The 21,856-nt window shown below is 37.5% G+C and overlaps 1 protein-coding gene across 1 annotated transcript in view; it reads right to left on the bottom strand.

Moving 5' to 3' along the window:
- Positions 1–928: 928 nt before the first annotated feature.
- Positions 929–21,856, bottom strand: part of CDC5L (cell division cycle 5 like) — a 48,555-nt gene continuing 27,627 nt past the window's right edge. Inside the window, exons 11-15 of the mRNA XM_081827561.1 lie at positions 19,853–19,939; positions 19,319–19,561; positions 15,914–16,111; positions 5,105–5,317; positions 929–4,348 (exon numbers count right to left, since the gene is read on the bottom strand). Coding sequence (XP_081683687.1) covers positions 4,244–4,348; positions 5,105–5,317; positions 15,914–16,111; positions 19,319–19,561; positions 19,853–19,939 — 846 coding nt within the window. The 3' untranslated portion in view covers positions 929–4,243. The remainder of the gene's footprint in view (positions 4,349–5,104; positions 5,318–15,913; positions 16,112–19,318; positions 19,562–19,852; positions 19,940–21,856) is intronic.

Below are 21,856 nucleotides of genomic sequence, written 5' to 3'. Positions count from 1 at the left end.
AAAAAAGATTACCTTTAGCGAGTCAAATCAAGGAAAAAATAGGAAATGGTAAAATTAAGGTCAATTTCTTGTAACTTAGAAGTAACAAACTTAATATAGGAGATTTCTTACTCTCTATTAAAATTCTCTGCAAATAAATGTGTAAAATTTCAACAAAATTAAGTTTTCTGGAAAAGTATAAATTACTTAAATTTAGCAAATAACAAACACCAAAGGAGAAATACATTTTAAAACAAAATTTTAAAATCAAATTTAAAGATACTTCAATTTAAAAACAGATAACATAGTCACAGAAGAAACTGTTATCAAGAAATTACTTCCCAAAAGGGCTCTCAATTCAAAGGTTTCTCAGCTCAATCCTTCAATCTTTAATGGAACAAATCCCTCCAATGATATAACTGCTTGATGCAAAGAAAAATATACATAGTTATCCTATTCACCTTATACAGCTAGCAAAATCTCCATGTCAAAAATTGGACTGGGGCGCCTAGGTGACTCAGTAGGGTGAGCATACAACTCTTGATCTCAGCTTAGGTCTTGACCTCAGGGTTGTGAGTTCAAGCTCTGCTTTGGGCTCCACACTAGGTGTGGAGCCTACTTATAAAAAAAAAAGAGCTAACAGTCCAAAAGACTAAATTCACTTACGTAAAAAATGCAATTTTCCTAAATAACCTATTAGCAAATCAAAGTTTACAGGGCCAATAGGGCAGCCACATTTTAGGAGACATGCATTGCAGGACATCACATACTTCACAACTAATGTTCCCAGAAAAACAGATGTGAAAATAGTGAGGATAAAATGGTTGGACAGCAGAAATCTACACGTGCTGTTAGGTATTTTTTCTTTGGAGACTGAATTTTCTTATCTCAGCATTATTTCTAATATTTCAAAGATGAGATCTCACTCCTTCTGGTGGGTTTTTGGGGGGGGGGGGGCTCTGTATCATATTTAATTTCTGTCCCAAAGTTACTGAGTCTTAAACATGCTTTTCAACACTAGTTTTAACACAACCAGTTAATGAAAAATAAGATAAATGTGAATGTGAAAAGTTACCAAAATCGCTCTCAGAGTGCTGCTGGTAAAGAACCCTGGGCTTTACAGGGTACTAACAAAGATGATGCAGAGCTGTTTACCAATTAAAGCTGCACTGCTATATGGCAAAAGCGTGAGCCATATGTCTACAATGCACTGAGACTGCCAATTTTGAAATTATGCAAACCTTGGTCATTTTGTAGGCTATAAGTATGTGCATTACTTCAAATTTTGAAAACAAAGTGAGTCTTTATTGTTAGATCAACTATTTTATTTATTTATTTATTTTTAGATTTTATTTATTTATCTGACAGAGACAGCGAAAGAGGGAACACAAGCAGAGGGAGAGCGAGAAGCAGGCTTCCTGCGGAGCAGGGAGCCCGATGCGGGGCTCGATCCCAGAACACTGGGATCCTGACCTGAGCCAAAGGCAGCCGCTTAAAGACTGAGACACCCAGGAGCCCCAAGATCAACTATTTTAAATCCGTATCATTCAAGTCTACATAAGATGCAAGTAAAATGTAAATCTTAAAAAAAAATTTTTTTTTTAAGATTTTTTTTTTTATTTATTTGACAGAGAGAGACACAGCGAGAGAGACAACACAAGCAGGGGGAGTGGGAGAGGGAGAAGCAGGCTCCCCACGGAGCAGGGAGAGCCCGATGCGGGGCTCAATCCCAGGACCCTGGGACCATGACCTGAGCCGAAGGCAGATGCTTAACGACTGAGCCACCCAGGCGCCTCTTAAAAAAAAAAATTTTGTAATTAATCTACCTGATTCCAGGCATTCAAAGACAGTTTAACACTGGAAAATCTATTGATATGTCATCAACAAATTAAATGGAAAAAAACCATCTGATAATCTTAAGAGATATCCAAAAAGCATGTGTGACAAAATTCCAGAGCCGATCCTAATTCAGATTATTTTTTTATTTTTATTTTTTTTAAAGATTTTATCTATTTATTTCACAGAGACACAGCGAGAGTAGGAACACAAGCACAGGGAGTGGGAGAGGGAGAAGCAGGCTTCCCGCCCGAGCAGGGAGCCCGATGCGGGGCTCGATCCCAGGACCCTGGGATCATGACCTGAGCCGAAGGCAGAAGCTTAACAACTGAGCCACCCAGGTGCCCCTAATTCAGGTTCTTTAAAAACTAAAAGTGGAGGGGTACTTCCTTTCTAGATAAAGAACTCAAAACAGCCAGCCTAAAAGTAAAATACTATGGACATCCCCATTAAAATCAGAAATAAAACGTCTACCATCAGCATTCTTATTTAACACTGTTCTAAATATTTCTGCCAACAAAACATGCAACAAAAATTAAACTACTAGAAGAAACATTATCATTATTCATAGATGATATCAAAGTGTTCCCTAGAAAACCATGTGAAATTACTGAAACAAGTACTAGAATTAAGCGGCTAGATACTAGAAAAATATATAGTCCAATGAGACCACAGAATTATTACCACTCAAATTTTTGCACCTGTCCCCACCAGGACTGCCTCTATCCTGGTTTGAGTCAGTATGGCTGTTTGCCTGATTACCACTTTATGCTCCTCAACTAAGCGGCTTCCTTGTCTTCAGCCAGTGAGACATTATGCAGTATGACCACAGGATATTTCTCTAAACCAAATCTAACCATGTCATTCCTTTGCTCAGAATCTTCTCATAGCTTCCCATAATAGAATAAAATCTAAATTTCTTACCAAGGCCTTATAAATATGCTCCTATTCATGTAGGCCTTACTCAAACGCTATTCTTGACATTCCAGCCACATGGTCGTCTTTTCTATTCCTCAAACACTCCAAAGGGGCTTTGTGCTTGTTCTTCACTCTGCTGGTATTGCTCTTCCTTGAGTCCCACAAGAATAGCTCCTTCTAAGATGTTAATCACATCTTATCTTAAAAGTTACCTCCTCAAAGACTCTTCTGATCATCCAGCCTAAAGTAGCCACCCAGTCACTATCTCCCATCACCCTATTTTAATTCCCTCCATAGAATCTAAGTTCATGATCTGATACTTTTCCTGGTATACGGAGTATCTCCTCCTCCTACTGTCATCTCCGTGAGAGTTTATCTCCAACACTTAAGTGCCTGGCACATACCAAGAGTCACTCGATAAACACCTGATTTTTATTCACCTAAAATTCCCAACAGGCCATAAGCACCACAAAACAGGAGTCATGCCTATTTTACTCATTGTTCTATCTCCACGAGTCTGACACCCGGTATATAGTTAATAAATATCTGATGAATGAATGAATCAATCCTTCCTTACCTCCTTTTAGTCCCTAGGATTCTTAAGATTAGGAAATCTGCCTGGTTCGTCCAACATATTGTTGGTCTATACCAAACTTGTAGCCAATTAATAACTGTCCCAAATAATTTCATGTGAATTATAAAGTCAGGTTTTCCCACTCCTACCCATTCCCCAAATTCTACACTTGTGTAATGAACTTGTTAAGATAAACACCAAGCTTTAATAAAGTTCCAACAGTCTTACTGAAATTAATCTTTAACATGCCTTTATCAAAAAGACATTTACAAGAAAAGAACAGGTCGATAAAAATTAAATCTTTTGAGTCCTAATCCATAACTGTGTGAGTAGCTGGGCAGAGAAGAGACCTTCCCTAAAGTTATACTAAAAAAAAAAAAACAAAAAAACTGAGGTGTTAAAATGTTAATCTTGTCAGTGTACTGAGAAATGAGTACTCTATGCTAAAACTAACAAAGCCACAAAAGGACTCCTCTTAAGGAATTAAAATACTGGATCACCATTTTGATTACCCAAGAGTTACTCATTAAATATGACACAGAGTACATACTTGCTGGTTTGTGGGCATTCTAAGTATCTAATTACTTCAAACAAAAGGCTACACCCTCAATTTTTTACATTTTGTTTTTATTCAAGAGTTTACTCACAGGCAGCACTTTAAAATCAGGCTTTTAAAATTAAAGGCCAAAACTAAAAAAATTTTGCAAATATGACACTGCTAAAAGAATGATCATCTTAATAATTTAAACCCTAAAATGTCCTGTGGAGTTAAAGTCTTTATACATAGACTGTGTAAGACTGATATCATTTAAAACAAACAACTGAAAAACCACAGATTGTGGGTAAATTTGTCAATGAAGATAATCGTCAGTTTCAGCCTTCCAGAGTATGAAAACCAGCAATTAATTCATCTTGTGACAGAATATAAACTATGCTTCAGAATTTGGACTTTAAAGTCTCTTTCTCCAGCAGCAAGTCAGCATATCTATGCTGAAGTTCTTTTTCTCTTTCCTGTTGTCGCTGAACATCTTCTTTTAGACACTTGAAGAGACAAAAATATTAAGTAATTATTTCATATGTAAGCACACTGAAAATTAAAAATATCTTATGATACTTTATCATCTTACAAATAGCTGAGCTACGTCATGACTCTTAAGGGCTAGGTATTCCCCCAGAGAAACAAGAAATAGCAACTCCTTGTGCTGTAAAACAAGTACTGCAACCATTCTCTGGTCAAATGACTACCATTTGTAAATCTTGCAAAATCTTATAAAATCTCCGCTGCCATCTCAAATAAACAAGCCACTGTCGTCCTATCAATACCCACGAATGCACTTCTATTAAGCCCTGACTGCCCAAGTGTGACTATCACGCACACTTGAGAAATAAACCAAATCTAGCCAAAGGAATTTCATGCTTGAGAATGACCAGCTATACTCCCAGCATCCTAAATTACAAAACAGACACTGGTTTAATGTACGTCAGAGAGCTAGAAGAATGGGATGCAATTAAGCTTCAGGGGGACAAATCACAAGGGTTACTTATTCTATTTCACAGTGTATAGATATACAAACCAGAAAATTAGTAAAGGAAAAGCCACTGTATCCACCATTGGCCTGGTCTATCCATCTACACACAGACAACTCTAGATAAGTCAAAAACTTCAGGCTCTCATTGAAAAAAGCCAGACAGTATCAACTTCAGAGATAGTCTGCACAGGAAAAAGAAAAAACAGGAAAGCCCTGGTAATTCTTTGCAGTTCTCTTTTGAAGCAATGCTGCAAGGCAATAATGTTACCTCTAGCCTCCGGGGAATAGCAGAATCTTCATGTTTCTTGAGTTCTTCAAACGTGCGTAACTCCAAATGAGCCTGCTCAATTTGGTCCCATAAGTCATTCAACTGTTTCATGAGCCCCATAGCACGAGACTGGTAACCCCCAAGCAAAATTTTCATCTTCTTCTCCATCTTTGCAGCTCTCTTAGCTTCCGTTGTCATGTGACCCCTGTTTATCTGGGGGTTGGGGGAAGATCACATCAGCAGACATGAGAAAAACAGGCTAAATAATGGAACTAAAAAGGCACTATTGGTTCATTTACCTCCTCAAAGCAAAGGTACATTAGAATTCCTTATATTTTAGCTACCATAACACAAAATTTGGCCTAAGAAGGGTTTGTCTTGTACTAGAAGGGTTTCACAGTTTAGTCCCACATCATCTGTCTATAACTTCACCCATGATTCAATTTCAAAGCAAGTTTGAATTTCATAGTATAAGAAAAACTAATCTCTGCTTCTGAAAATAACTTCTGCTATCATTAATCTGCACTGATTTGGGGACTGGCAGAGACCCATCTTCACCACTTTTATCCCAAAATGTACTTCTATACAATATGATGACTACAGCTAACACTGCTGTATGATATACAGAAAGTTGTGAAGAAAGTAAATCTCAAGATCATAAGAGGACATTTTTTTCTTTTTTTCTTCTTTCTTCCTTTATATTTTATCTACATTAGATGATGGAGTTAACTGAATCTATCGCGATAATCATTTCACAACACATGTAAATCAAACCATCATCCCAAACGCCTTAAGTTTATACAGTGATGTACAATTATTTCTCAATAAAAGTGGGGAAAATGCACGTCTATATTATACATCCAGTACATTTTTAACAACTGAATAATGTCCAATTAATGCACCATAGTTGTAATCAAAATGTAATCCCCTTAAACTATAAAACTACTGGTTTATTTTTATAATGTTGTAATTCTAAATGTGGCACAAAACCCATAAAGGAAAAAGAATATCACATTTGGCAATGAAAAAAAAATCTTTAGTTTTTGAAAAGTGAAGACACCAGAAAACTGAGAGATGACAGTTTTCCTATTAAATATGTATACTGAGCACAGATGGGCTGCCTCCTCAACTCATTCTAAAAATTAGGGGAAAAGAATTCAAACTCACAAAAGAGGAGGAGGATGACAATTAACAAAAGCAAGATACCAAAAAAATGCTAGAGTTGATGCAGGGCCGAGAAAGCCCCAGGTGAGGGAGTCCAAGGAGAGCTGGCTGAGAAGGAAACAGGTGTGTAATACCGAATCCCATTCACATAACACCTACTCTAGGTGTATATTCTACATCCCACAATATAATCACTTCGTATTTTAAAGTGATCTGCAAATGCATGTTTTCAACATACAACACTTACAATTATGAGGTCAGAGCCACAAGAATAACCATTAAATCTGTGTTACTTTCTTATGTGTGGGTCTGTTCTTTCTTTCCTCCCCCCCTCAACTTACTTCCTCTATCCCCCCACTCTCCCACCCCACCTCAACTGATTCATTCCATCAAGTGACTCTGCAACTAAGTAGTTTCAAGATAATGTACACCCAAATAATAATCCATAAAAAGCTAGTAAGCTTTTATTCGTCTGCAATTCATTTGGATAATAAATAATGTCCTTTATAAAGGAGCCATTTTCCTCTAACAGATAACAAAGTAAGTTCCATGGCACCGATGTCTAAGGAAACACTGTGCGGAGTCAGGCAGCACAGGAGAGGGCGCAGCGAGTCACCCTCACCACCTAGCACTGCCACCCCACTGTTCTCAGGTGATGCGAGCTATTTAACCTGTCTTCCTTTCCTCATCAATAAAATGGCAGTCACTGCTGTAAGTTATTATGGAGCTTAAGTAATATAATAGATGTCAAACCCTTAGCCTCCCAGGGACTAGCACAGAGGAAACAGTTAACAAGTGTCAGGTCTGATTACAATTACCTTATATATACTAAGAGTTCAACCATTTTGCTCTCCCCTCTCTAATGGACCAAGGGACTAATGATGAGGCTTTAAAACCTTAAAATTCCAACTTTAATAAAAAATGACCCAGAATCCTTCCTGGAAATAAAGCAAGGAAAAATAGCTATTCCTTCTTTTAAGAGAGCAGTGTGCCTCTTGAGGACAACCATGGCAAGTAACATGTACTGGAATGTGTCTTCTCCAGCCAGTGGCTTTCAACCCCAGCTCAACTTTAGAATCACCCGCGGAGCTTTTCAAATCTACCAGTGCCAGTGCCCTAAGCCCAGAGACCCTTATTTAAATGGTCTCAGATCTTGGTATTTTTAAAGCCCCCAGATGACTCTACTAGGCAATCAGGATGGAGTTGCTGGATGGAGTTATATTATGATGGAGTTATACTGTAATTCAGCATGTTCTAAGATACTCTTATCATATGTGGATTCAAATAAACATTCCAAAACCCTAACATTAACAGCACAGAATTTCAAATTAATACACACAGCACTTTTTTTTTTTTTTTGAGAGAGCAAACAAGCATGAGAGTGGAGGGGGGGTGGGAGGGGGTGGGGAGGGAAAGAGAGAATCTCAAGCAGACTCCCTGCTGAGCACGGAGCCCTACACAGGGCTCAATCTTACCACCCTGAGATCATGACCTGACCCAAAATAAAGAGTTGAATACTTAACCGACCGAGCCACCCAGACGCCCCTATACATAGCACATTTTAAAAATTAGACATACAAATTTTCATTTTCATTGGTTAAGATAATTCAAATAGCTATGCACTGCACTCCATGGATATTCAATTTCCAATTTGGTACAAGAACCTAATACTTATGTTCTAAAAGTGTTTAATTAGTCATCAAGACACATTTTGAATGACTGGTACCTTGTATCTGGTGATTACCTCATATGGTTGAGTCATTTATGCTCCCCAAACTATCAAGGATTTTAAAACTTTCAAAGTTGCTAGCTTCCATTTCATGCCAACAATTTTATTTAATTTAGTTCAAGCTTTATATAAAATCTTCTGGCTCAAATACTGTACTAAGATTCCAAGCAAATATGGAAATAAATTACCAAAAAATTAAGCGAAGGAAAAAATTTATAGTCAAATAACTACATAAATTTAGTCACGAAAAGTATAAGGAAAAATTAAATGCAGCTTTTAATATTCAATTTAAGCTCAGTTACCTTACGTCTGCCAGCTGATCATTAAAATGTGAAGGAAGATTATCTGTACACTTTGTAAAATGTTCAACCTATGCCTGCTCAATGCGCTTTAGGAGGGAAAAATGCTAACCTATAAGGTCTGGCTTTTTTCTAGCCAAGAAACCTCAAACATGAAATGCACATGCATTCATGGAAGAGAACTGCCCTAAATTAGTCCAACTCCCCCACCCCATACTCATACACCACAGAAATATTAAAGTCCAACAGGGTATAAGACCTTATTGTTTAAAAAACAAAAAAATCAGGAAAAACCAGACTGTGACTTAACCAAATTCGTATTTCTAAGCCTTTCTAAAAAAATTAAGTATTAGCAATTGCCCTTCCAGAAGGACAACTTATTTTGAACAAAACAATATTGGCTTAAGGAGCTTCGACAGTATGGTTAGAGCTGACTTATAAAAAGTTCTCAAAAAAAAATTTTTTTTTTCAAATCCTTATCTGCACTTAGAAATGCACTTCAAATTCTTCTTAAAACATCCAACAGAGATAGTAGCAGAGATAGGAGTGGAGATAGGATTAAATACCTTGTAAACTTGTCACCAGACAAATCTACCAGATATGGTTATAATGGAAGCTTAAGCTTTAAATATGTATCAACACAAAATTCACTATTAGAAAACTGTACCTAGGGGTGCCTAGGTGGCTCAGTGGGTTAAGCGTCTGCCTTTGGCTCAGGTCATGATCTCAGGGTCCTGTGACAGAGCCCCGAGTTGAGCTCCCTGCTCTCCCTGCTTCTCCCTCTCCCTGTCGCTACCTCAGCCTGTCTCTCAAATAAATAAAATCTTAAAAAAAAAAAAAAAAGAGGAAAAGAAAACTGTAACTATGAAAAAATTAAAGTAGAACAACACTTGATATAATTAAAGCTGACTACATCTAAAATGAAAAACTAAAATTCAATCCAAAAGGGGAGATGAATGAGAATGTATCTACATACCAATGTGTGGGGGACACCAAAATGACAAATTTCATGTACCATAACTCAGTCTTATAATACGATGTCTGGAATGTGCTTCAAAATAATGGGAAAGAGAGAATAATATATGAAACAAAAGTGGTTGTGAGTTGATATCCCTAGCTGGATGCTAACATTTGAGGACTCATTAAACTAATCCACGTTAGGGTTTATTTGAAAACTTCCATAATAAAAGGTTCTATAAAATTCAAATTCAGTATCTACTGCAGAGGCTATTTTGTTAAGACTGTACACCACAGGGGCGCCTGGGTGGGTCAGTCGTTAAGCGTCTGCCTTCGGCTCAGGTCATGGTCCCAGGGTCCTGGGATCAAGTCCCGCATCGGGCTCCCTGCTCTGCGGGAAGCCTGCTTCTCCCTCTCCCACTCCCCCTGCTTGTGTTCCCTCTCTCGCTGTGTCTCTTTCTGTCAAATAAATAAATACAATCTTTTTAAAAATTAAAAAAAAGGACTGTACACCACAAACCATGAATCAATACAATGAAATATAAGAGACATCAAAATTTACAAGTATGTCAACGATTTCAACACACCAAAATGTATATATGAAATGTTAAATTACAATCCACAATTATGTTAAAACCCATTTATACTAACCAAAATCTGAGCCTTAAGCCTTACTCAATCTCTGTGAAAATCAACCCATGTCTCAAATTTCAGACAGTCATCAAAATTTATAGAATAAAAACTCAGCCACCCTGTTGTTCAAGGTACCAAAGTTACTTCTTGATACCTGAGAGTATCAAACCAAGTTTAATCCAACAGACCTGAAGCGACAGGGAGAGAATTTCGACTCACTAAACCTTGTAATCGCTAGGCACACAGTATTTCATTTAATCTTACAGTATCTCAAACTCTCACTTCCGAGATAAAAACTATTAGCCACCCAAATATTACAGGTAAGGAAATTTGAGGCTCAGAGAGGTTAAGTAACTTGCCCTAGGCCACACAGCGACTAAGTGAAGAAACTACAGAATGTGTCCTACTTGAAAGTTCAACACATTAGGCCACACCACTACTAATAAACCGAACATCCTCCTTGCCTCAGCCCCTGAAATGCAAACATGCCCGAAGAAATTCAAGCTGTGGGTCTAAATGGCTTAATGCCGTCAGACAGTTCCCTGAAAAACAAGTTATTCTAGACACACATAAACAAGATCTTAATTAATGGATCTGCCCATCATTCTTTCTGAGACATTAGCCTACAAGAATTTTATTTGACACTTGAGAAAAACTTTGACTTTCCCCAGCTTACACTTTTAAATTCCTAATTCTTTTATTCTTAACAAGCTATAAGATGATAAGAAAACAAACATCCCTTAGAAAAATTTTACAGGGAAGAAAAGGTTATTTAAGAACTTTTTAAGAAGTTGGGCAGAATATAACGAGTATATAATTACTTGGGGATTTCGCCAAAGCTGTTCTTTGCCACAACTTTATAAATGAGAGCAAGTGATCGGGTTTCTTTTTTTTTTTAATAATATTTGTAATAATATACTATTAAATTAACAAAGTAGTATACGGTGATTCCAATTCAGTTTCTAAACACCTTCCTCCTTTCATCCACACATAGATGCATATGGTAATTTTTTCTATCTTTAGTCATATATATACATACACACACACGTGTATATAAATATATGCATACACACATACGCATCCCTCAAAATGTTTAAGGTGATTATGTCTGGATGGTAGGCTTCTTCTCAAATTGTTTTTTAATTTCTTTTTAAATTTTCTACAAAGTACAGGTATTATTTTTAGAAAAACGCCTACAAATGTTATTTTTTAAATGCATAGAAGAGAAACTGTCTAAAAAAGACTGGCCAGAGACCAATGGAAAACTGATGGTCCCCAGGAGATGAATCAGTGGAACCATAAGTGTTTCCTCGGGTCATTACAAAAGGGGGCTGTATGGGACTTATAAAAGTGTAATTGTTACTTTCGAACTCACTAAGTTTGTTAAGGTTACTAAGCTTAAGTAATTCCAAAATAAACACATTATCCTTGGGTCTCCAATACTGTCTTCAGTTAAAGTCTGTTACAGTGAGGTTCAGAAGCATTAAGAGCATCCCTCAGTGAAACTCTTGCTTGGGGGCCCAGAATATAACTTTATACCACTGGAAAAACAGGTTTAAGGATACCCAAAATAAATAGAGTTGATGGCAGTTCCACTTCCTAGTCCATCATTTAGCAATATGATCCCATAGTAGTAACGATGTGGTTCAACCACCAAAATGTTTGCAAACAATAAGAGTCCATGAGTGCCTTTCCTTTAATCTCTATACTACTCACTAGCATTCAGTTCTATCAGTGAACCCTCTCCATACTGATGAGCTGCAGGTCTGAGAAAGTGATTACTGCTAGCATCTCCCCGAGTTAGCAACCACCAGGCCGCATTCCCACAAAGCAAGCTAAGAAGTGAGGCAAAACCTTACTAAAAGCCTTTTCAAGAACAGTAATGTACCAACAAAGCAATACCAAGAGCACTTTACATCTGCATGAGTTAGGAAATGAAACACATGAAACAAATTCAACTCAATGTTGAGGCATCACAGAAGCTACACAATTGTACCAAGGAGATCTCTGATCCAGCTCTAGAGTTCTTGCTAGAAACAACCAAGAAATCTGTCAGTGCCTTTAAGGGTCAAGGCAAAGAACAGAACTTGAGAAAGGGAGCATTCCAGAGTACTAGAAACTTCTCTCTTGTGCCCCGCGTCACCCCTCCCCACACACACCCACAAGGGAACATAAAATTGCCGAGTGACTACAACACAGAGTCCTCCACCCAGATTTGCCCAACAACTTGATCCCTACCCTAAGCTTTCACTCTTTAAAGTATTAAGGGTGAATTTTTTCCTATGTAAAAATATCTGACTTAATAATGAAAATCACTGAGAAAATATGATCCATTGTACAGCGAATTTTGCTGAAATATTACCATTCAATAAAGGCAGGGGTCCTCATAAGAGTTCTACAAATACACTGAGAAAGATTTTAAATGTGTTATCTGTGTTAAGTTACTTTATTTCCAAGAAGTCGATGTTACATAATATTTCTTGCCTAAGCTGACTGTGCCAGTAAAATACAGGGAGAAGTATTACTTCTGGACCTAGTTTCCACCTCTAAGGAAAACCTTTCCATTTTTATAGCTAACATGACAAAATCTACTTTTCAGCCAAACTTCCTCAACACAGCAGTTTAGATACTATTTCAAATACTATTAAATTTAATAGCAGGCCTAAATTCAAACTTCTCATTTCACTTTTGCACCTACTGGAAATTATTTCACTCAAAATAATTATGTCTTCAGACGATTTCCTATTTCCACTTAAAGTGGAAACAAATTAGAACACTTCAAATTCTATTTGCACTTCCCAAATACAGTAATGACTCATTTATCTGGCATCATCAGAAAATGAGGCTCTCCACATGAAGCATTTTCCAGATAACTGAAGTCCCCAAGAGCACAGAACCTGTCTGCTTTTTTCCTGCTATATTCCCAGGGGCTAGAACAAGGGCTGGTACGTAGCAGATGCTCCGTAATAGTCACTAAACATACGATTACATCAAGTGCTAAAGCCATTTTATTTTTTACCATCTAATAAAAATTTTCCTGTTTTAGCCATCCCTCTTTAAAAAAAAAAAAAGAAAAAGAGATGACCCTGAACAAAAATTGGTTTTTTTTTTAAATCTGGGACATCACTACAAACAGCAATAACTCTACTCTCCTACCATACACCTACAATGCCCTCAGAAGTTATTAAAATACCGTATTTAAATGGCCTCAATGTGCTATGCTTTCTAACTTCTCCTTTTCTGATATTAGTTATCACTTGTGTTTGCTGCTGCTGCACATATATCTGGCAAGGTTCTGAAATTAATTCTGCCTCCAAAGCAGAATAAAACACATGAACTTGGTTACAATTCTGAAGTCTTAATCCCACTTACTTCTGACCTGTGACTACATTCTGATTCTATGCATTTAAGAGACTCCTTACACCACCCACCACATTCTACATAAAATCTGAGATGGTTCTATTAGTTTTAAATGAGTATCTTATGGGTTTTCATTTAAGTTCTATGTTGCAAATACTAATCATGAGTAATGGCTCAAAGACCAGCTCCACTATAATCCTCGGGGCATATTTTTCAATCCACTTAGGAGACACCAACCACGACAAAGCTGGATTTCATCTTGCTTGATACACTGTGATAGGACCATAATTTAGATTCACTGTTCCAAAGTTCACGACAGCAAAAATCAAACACACTGGCAGCCATGGTGTACTGTGCTTGCACAGAAAGGCATATCTCCCTGAACCTAAGAGTGGAAAGAATAATTTAAGTATAGCATTTAGTTTATATAATACGACTGGAGTTCCTTCCCCACAACAAACTTTGAATAATGTTTATAATTTAGCAATCAACTGAAATGATGAAAGAATTACCACAATTGAAATAAAATATTTATGTATTTCAAACCAGTAGAATTGTGTCTTCAAAAACTAAAATAAGCTAACAAACCTAGTTCTGAATTAGGGATGGATACAAATAAAATGGGGGATTTGTTTACTTGGGTTTTTGAGTCTCTTTTCTTCTTTTTAAAGATTTAACGAACTTTCATTTGAAATAAGTGTAGTTTACTAAATTAAAGGATTTGATTACATATTCTTTAAAAGTAACTAGCTGGGTAAACAATAAAGTAAGTTATCCAGAAGTCAAGAAAAGAAAAATTACTTCAGACTGTTTTATGAATATTCTTCCAAAATCACCAATCCTTCAACAAAAATAGTTCAACGGAAGATTTCAGTTCCTGGTACTGAACTGAACAAAGAGAACCACATGTTTTTAATGGTTGCTCATAAATGACCCAAATAAATCTCCAAAAGAACAGCAGTGGTTCTTTCTGTATTTTTCCCTTCAAAACTCACAAGACCAATTCAACATAAAAATAAAAATTACTGTACTTTATGGCACCACTCACTTTGTGACACATTTATTTGCTGTCATGAAAGTTAGTGCCTCAACAAAGTAAATGAGATTTAGGGAAAAACTTTTTTTATATCTTAAAGAGCACAAAATGTCCTTACCACTTGAAATAGAAAAAGTTTACCCACCTCAAATGAGAAGCTTTTCAAACTAAGTGAGAGACCAAAGTATTTATATATCAATGTTGCAAGGAAGCTTTCCAAATAGCTTTCTAATCAATTATGATGTGACCTTAGATCAGGATTACACTGCTAACTACCACTTATAAATAAGAAACGAAGCCTACACAACAGAAAATAGAACTTAAAATGTGACCACTGATGTTCTCCTTTCCCTGACTTTAAATCGTGAATTAAAACACAGCACAACAGCACACCCTGCTGGAAGTTAGAGTAACAGCAACTGGATTGTAAAGATTTCACCCAAATATGAGAATTACTTCCAAAACAAACTACATTCCCACTAAATGGTAACAGAGGCCCACAGGTGCTAACCATCAGGTGCCTATATATGTGATCTTAAAGGTAAAATTAAGACTTCGAATAATTTCATATTCAAAGAATGCTTTTTCATCTGCGTTGGTGGTATAGTGGTGAGAATAGCTTCCTTCCAAAGAATGCTTTTTCCTGTTCATTTCACTAAGCCCCACACAGCACCAATCACCCCAAGTAATATTACCATTTTTTATTTTAACCCTAAATAAAAATATTTTCCAATCTGCTTTCTGTAAAAAGAAATTGGTAATCACATAAGAGAAAATTGAGGCCATTTCTGCATGTGATTGCTTGTAGCACCCCTTGCTCCCCCATCCCATCCTGGCCTCAGAAACATCCCTGAAGACCACCATTAAGAATCCACAAGGCAACCTAGTGGTGGATGAACCACAATTTACATGCCACTGGCAAAATGCCTACACAGATTCTGGAATTCAAAACACACAGACTATATTAGGAAACCATATGCCATGAAACTCCCATCCAGTACATTTCAACATTTTCCTCAGATGTGAAAAAAATCACAGAAGCCATTGTCTAATCCAGCTCGGTGCTCTCTCTGTAACAAACTCAAAGGAATCAGGATGAACGGAAAGGAACCAAAGTTTCATAAATGTGCTCCGTTGGCTATAGGGAAAAAAGCTTCTTGGTACCACTGAGCTCTCTCCTATTCTAGCATTGATGTACATTGTTTTGAGTGACTAGTGTTAACTTCTTGTCTCTTGCTCCCACATTTAAAAGGTTCTGTTTGACCTGTGATCAATCTGGAGGGCACCTTTATCATAAAGTCCAGCAATTCTGAAAACCAATAAAAAGTCAAAGAAGATCAAACACTTCAGTGTAGTTTTCCCTCAAGAACTGCAGAAGCAAGGGGCACCTGGCTGGCTCAGTCAGAAGAGCATGCGACTCTTAATCTCAGGGTCGTGAGTTCTAGCTCCACACTGAGTGTAGAGATTACTAAAACAAATAAATAGACTTTAAAAAAAAAAAAAAGAACTGCAAAAGCAATAATCACCTCAGACCTCAGGTCTACCTTTCTGAAATTACCTCCAGTTGTATTATTTGGTTCATTATTTCAATCAAGGTACACTTTAAATTAGAATTTTAAAAGGATACCAACCTCAAGCCTCTTTTCAAGTGACTCAATCCTGTCCTTTTTGCTAGCTAGGTTTGCCCGTGTGTAGCGGCTCTGCCCAGGAAGATACAAAACTTGACTGTAGCATTCTTCCCACACCTGGTTATAAGCTTCACTTGAGAGTTCTCCGTGGCTCATACCTTGTTTGACCACTTCCATCTCCTGTACCAGAACGTCCTGGGCCTGTGTACAGTAATAATTTCAGTAAGTTTGGGTACTACAATAACTTGCCATCAAGAGAGAGCTTTTTTAAAAAACTAGTTTTTCCTCTCTTTGGTAAAGGCAATGAGTTTTGGTTGACTGGTTGTTTTTTGGGAAGGGAGGAACAATACCTAAGCAGAATGAATTAAAAAGCCAGTAAGTTGGTACAGACTGATCTGAAAAGTCAAGTGTCCATGTATCCCCAATAATATAAACATCCTTTGCCTTCACTTATTGTAATTGTAGCCACCATTTCTTGGATATCTACTGTATGCTGGAAACATTTAAAGGTTTCACCTACATTATCTCCAAGCACCACAACCACCTTACAAAGTAGTTGGTATTAACCTCATCTTAAAGGTGATAAAACAGGCTCAGAGAGATTAAGCAACTTGCTCAAAAACACATCTCTAGGAAAGGCAAGGCAGGATCATGCCCAAGCCAAATGGTACCTATGCTTGGCTGTGCTCCTTCTACTCTACCAATCCCACCCTACACTTCAGGGTTCATAGGACTGTGAAAGGGAACTAGGCGTTTCTTCTGGTACATGCCTTTTTCTCATCTGATGAAATGCCCCTGACATTGCCAAAGAATGAGATGGGGGCACAGATCAAAAAATAATGAATCACAGACCAGCTTTTACTACTAAAGAAAGTTTAAAATGAGAGAATGAGGGGGATAGAGCTGGACAGGCCTGGATACAAATCATAGCTTCACCATTTAAGGAGCTGTCTGAACTTGCTTAACATCTCTGAGCCCATTTCTCAATTGTAAAATGAGGATAATACCTACCTGACATGTTTATTAGGATTAAGTGATACAATATACATACAGAGCCTAGCCCAACATCAGACACAATGACTCCATGACCATACCACATGAACTTTTTCCAGCCCTTTGCTTCACGGCTCAAAACTGACAACTATTTTTTTGTGCCTTAAAGAAACCTTTCAATCATTCTAGTACATCAGAAAATAAGACAGACCAAAATATATAAAATCAAATACAAAAAACTTAAAACAATGGAAAATCATGTCTATAGGAGATAAAGACTAGATACTTTAAAACAGTATCTCTGAGGGGAAATAATGAAAACAAACCATTGGGGCACCTGGGTGGCTCAGTTGGCTAAGTGACTGCCTTCGGCTCAGGTCATGATCCTGGAGTCCCGGGATCGAGTCCCGCATCGGGCTCCCTGCTCAGCAGGGAGTCTGCTTCTCCCTCTGACCCTCCTCCCTCTCATGCTCTCTGTCTCTCATTCTCTCTCTCTCAAATAAATAAATAAAAAATCTTTAAAAAAAAAAAAAAAAGAAAGAAAACAAACCATTAACATCCTTAATGAAAATCTGACACTTCATAAGAGAAATGGTATTTCACTCCCAAACTGTACATAATAAAAATTTACAAATTCAACTCTTGTAATTATTAGAAGAGAGTATGACTAAATTATCTTAAATTCTCCATAAAGAATCTGCTAAGTAAACAGCTGCTTCAAATTCTTTTTGGAACACAGAGGAATATAAATACACACATAAAATATAAAAGAATATTCAAACTACTCTTTAACGTGAATAATCCCAAAGCACTAACTACAATTATTATTTTCAAAAACTTTATTAGAACCTACCCCCTACAGAACCTTCTATTAGGCAACAACAGATCACAGTGTGATCCTTATTTCAGGTTTCCATACATATAAGTAAATTCCTAAATCCCAGCTTCCCCTATTTTCACTCTAAAAAGAGGAGACTGTTCAAGTATGGAGTTCAGAGTGTAATTCTCAACCTCAGTCCACTGATTAAACATGCTTTGCCACAAGCACAGGCCCTCGACAAGATGTCAGTTTCCGGGCGCCTGGGTGGCTCAGTTGGTTGAGCGACTGCCTTCGGCTCAGGTCGTGATCCTGGAGTCCCGGGATCGAGTCCCGCATGGGGCTCCCTGCTCAGCAGGGAGTCTGCTTCTCCCTCTGACCCTCCCCCCTCTCATGTTCTCTCTCTCTCTCATTCTCTCTCTCAAATAAATAAATAAAATCTTTAAAAAAAAAAAAAAGATGTCAGTTTCCCATCGCACTTACTAAAAAAGAGTAATTCAGAGTTACTCAGAAATCCGGGGCAAACTGTTTCAATATAAATCTAAACCTCCTTTCTTGGGCGCCTGGGTGGCTCAGTCGTTAAGCGTCTGCCTTTGGCTCAGGTCATGATCCCAGGGTCCTGGGATCGAGTCCCGCATCAGGCTCCCTGCTTGGCAGGAAGCCTGCTTCTCCCTCTCCCACTCCCCCTACTTGTGTTCCTGCTCTCGCTCTCTGTTAAATAAATAAATTAAAAAAAAAAAAAAAAATCTAAACCTCCTTCCTTTCTCATTTTCCAAAAATCCTTTAATAAACACGTTATTACTTTTGCAACAAGGAAAAAGGAAAGTAAGAAAAAGGCAGAGGGAAAGCACAGGAGAGAAGATAGAAAAAAGATATTTTAGGGGTTTTTCTCCCAAGTATGCAATAGCGCATACCAATCAACAGGTCTGTCATTGCCCCTCGGGGCTAAGGTCTACAGAAAAAAGAGTAAAGCTAATGACCGCTTCCAACCACGGTACCAACTGTATTTCCTCATACCATGGAACAGATTTCTATTCACAATCACAGCTGTTTGCTCTGTCAAAGCAGAAATAATCAAATGCATATGGAGGAAGAGGCAGGACAGACTTTATGCAAGAAAATGTTTCTGTATTTACTTATCCAAAAGGATAGTGGGAAATCCTGTGAGGGGAATAAATTCAGTAAACAGTATTTCCTTTTTCTGACTAGGTGAAAGAAACATTTCGAATATATGCTTGCTTCTTATTAATCTAAATAAATGAGGTTTAAGTATTAAAGGTATTCAATTCTAATCAGAAGTAGCAGAGTTAAACACAGGAAATGGCAAATCGCAACTGTCCATCAGACATACACCCATGAAACAAAAACATCTTGCCACCTAAACCACTGATCACCTGAAGCAGCTCTATCACGGAAGGGGAAGGGGGCAGGTCAAGTATGTCTCCTTCCTAACACTTACTGTGAACGTTTACCTCCTAATCACCTAATTCATTTGTTTATAAATATCAGCATGAGAAAATAAGCTCATGTTCATCCATGATACACAGTACTTAATAAATACTTTTAATAGACACCAAAACATTCCTTTTGAATCCTACCTTTTTCAGCTCTTCTTTGGAAAATTTTTCATAAGGATTATGTTCCAGATAGGCAATGTGTTCTGAATTATTAGTACCAAATCCCACAGTTTTTCCTTTTTTATTTCCAGATGGTTCATAAGGGTGATGTAGAAGGTCATAATGAAGCATTGTGATCATTTCTTTTTTGATGAGTTCTTCACTTTTTTGTAAATCTGTTAGAGGTGGTTCTACATTTAGGGGCCTTAGAATAGTTTCATTTACCTAAAATTTTAAAATAAGTACAATTACCAAACATACCACTGCAATACTGATGCTATTACTTGTTCTAGCATGAATTAAGTAGCGGTTTTACATTTTCAAAAGAAACTCTTTCTTTCCCTCTAAAGTCTTATTTGTACAGTGAAACATTTCAGCGATTAAATCTGGGAACTGCTTTACTATATTACAGAAAGTAGATAAAATTATGTTTTACAGACTTTATGAATGATATAAAAACATCAATCATATAAGAAGAAACTTAAAACTTCCTAAGCCAGAAATTCTAACACTTACTTCTGATGGTCTTGGCAGATCTTTCTGGACAGCTTTGTGCATTCGTTTCATTTCCTTTACACGCTCTGCCTCTCGTATAGCCTTAAAAAATTATTGTTATATCCGTTATTACAGCTATGCAGTATTTGCCACATTTCAATAAAGCTGAAAACACTTCCGTCTATAAGAACATGTATGCTCAAGAGCTAATGCTGTAGAAATCTGTGTAGGCTTGTAGAAAGACAATATGAGGCAACAGAAATCAGTCTATTCATTCTCTCATTACAATACAAACTAAGAACTGCCAATAGCTACTAGAGCATTCTCCAAGTTTACATGGCTCCATCCATCAGATAGTCATTCTTTTGTTTAAACTGGAATCCTAATAAAAATCCTAGAAAAGAGCACAGGCAGTAATGTCCCTGACATCAGCTGTAGCAACATTTTTCTAGATATGCCTCCTGAGGCAAGGGAAATAAAAGCAAAAATAAACTATGGGAATTACATCAAAATTAAAAGCTTCTGCACACTGAAGGAAATGATCAACAAAACTAAAAGGCAACCTACTGAATAGGAGAATATATCTGCAAATGACATATCCAATAAAGGGTTAATATCCAAAATATATAAAGAACTTACACAACTCAACACCAAAAAACAAATGGTTCAATTAAAACATGAGCAGAAGGAAAAAAAAAAAAAAAAGGGCAGAAGACGTGAACAGACACTTCTCCAAGATGATGTCCAGATGGCTAATGGGACACATGAAAAGATGCTCAACATCTCTCATCATCAGGGCAATGCAAATCAAAACTACAATGAGATAGGGGCACCTAGCTGGCTCAGTCGGTAGAGCATCTGCCTCTTCGCTCTCAGGGTTGTGAGTTCAAGCCCCACAATGGGTGTGGAGCCTGCTTAAAAAAATTTCTTAAAAAACTACAATGAGATATCACCTCACACCTGTCAGAATGGCTAAAATCAAAAACACAAGAAACAACAAGTGTTGGCAAGGATGGGGAGAAAAAGGAACCTTCCTGTACTGTTAACAGGAATGCAAACTGGTGCTGCCACTCTGGAAAACAGTATGGGAAGTTCCTCAAAAAGTTAAAAATAGAACTGCCCTACGATCCAGCCATCATACTACTGGGCATTTACACACACACAAAACCCCTAATTCCAAGGGATACATGCACCCTTATATTTAGAGCAGCATTATTTACAATAGCCAAATTATGGAAGCAGCCCAAGTGTCCATGGATAGCTGAATGGATAAAGATGTGGTGTATGTAGGTTGGTGTGGATATACATATGTGTGTCTGTGTGTGTGTGTGTGCGCACGTGTGTGTGTATGGATAGAGAAGACATAATACATACCCACACACACTACAATGGAGTATTATTCAGCCTTCAGCCATAAAAAAGAATGAAATCTTGCCATTTGCAACAACATGGATGGAGCTAGAGTATAATGCTAAGCGAAATGTATAATGCTAAGCGCAATTAGTCAATCAGAGAAAGGCAAATACGGTATGATTTCACTTATATAGAATTTAAGAAATAAAACCAGCAAGAGGAAAAAAGAGACAAACCAAGAAACAGACTTTTTTTTTTTTTTTTAAGATTTTATTTACTTATTTGGGCGCCTGGGTGGCTCAGTCGTTAAGCGTCTGCCTTCAGCTCAGGTCATGATCCCAGGGTGCTGGGATCGAGTCCCACATCAGGCTCCCTGCCCAGCAGGAAGCCTGTCTCTCCCTCTCCCACTCCCCCTGCTTGTGTTCCTGCTCTCGCTATCTCTGTCTCTGTCAAATAAATAAATAAAATCTTTAAAAAAAAAAAAGATTTTAGGGCGCCTGGGTGGCTCAGATGGTTGAGCGTCTGCCTTCGGCTCAGGTCATGATCCCAGGGTCCTGGGATCGAGTCCCGCATCGGGCTCCCTGCTCCTTGGGAGCCTGCTTCTCCCTCTGCCTCTCTCTGTCTCTAATGAATGAATAAATAAAATCTTTAAAAAAAAAAAAAAGATTTTAT

This window comes from Leptonychotes weddellii, chromosome 8 (assembly GCF_054177405.1).
Source record: "Leptonychotes weddellii isolate Sample4059 chromosome 8, ASM5417740v2, whole genome shotgun sequence".
NCBI lineage: Eukaryota > Metazoa > Chordata > Mammalia > Carnivora > Phocidae > Leptonychotes > Leptonychotes weddellii.
The sequence above is the reverse complement of the archived record's forward strand: the minus strand, read 5'-3'. Positions and strand labels throughout refer to the sequence as shown.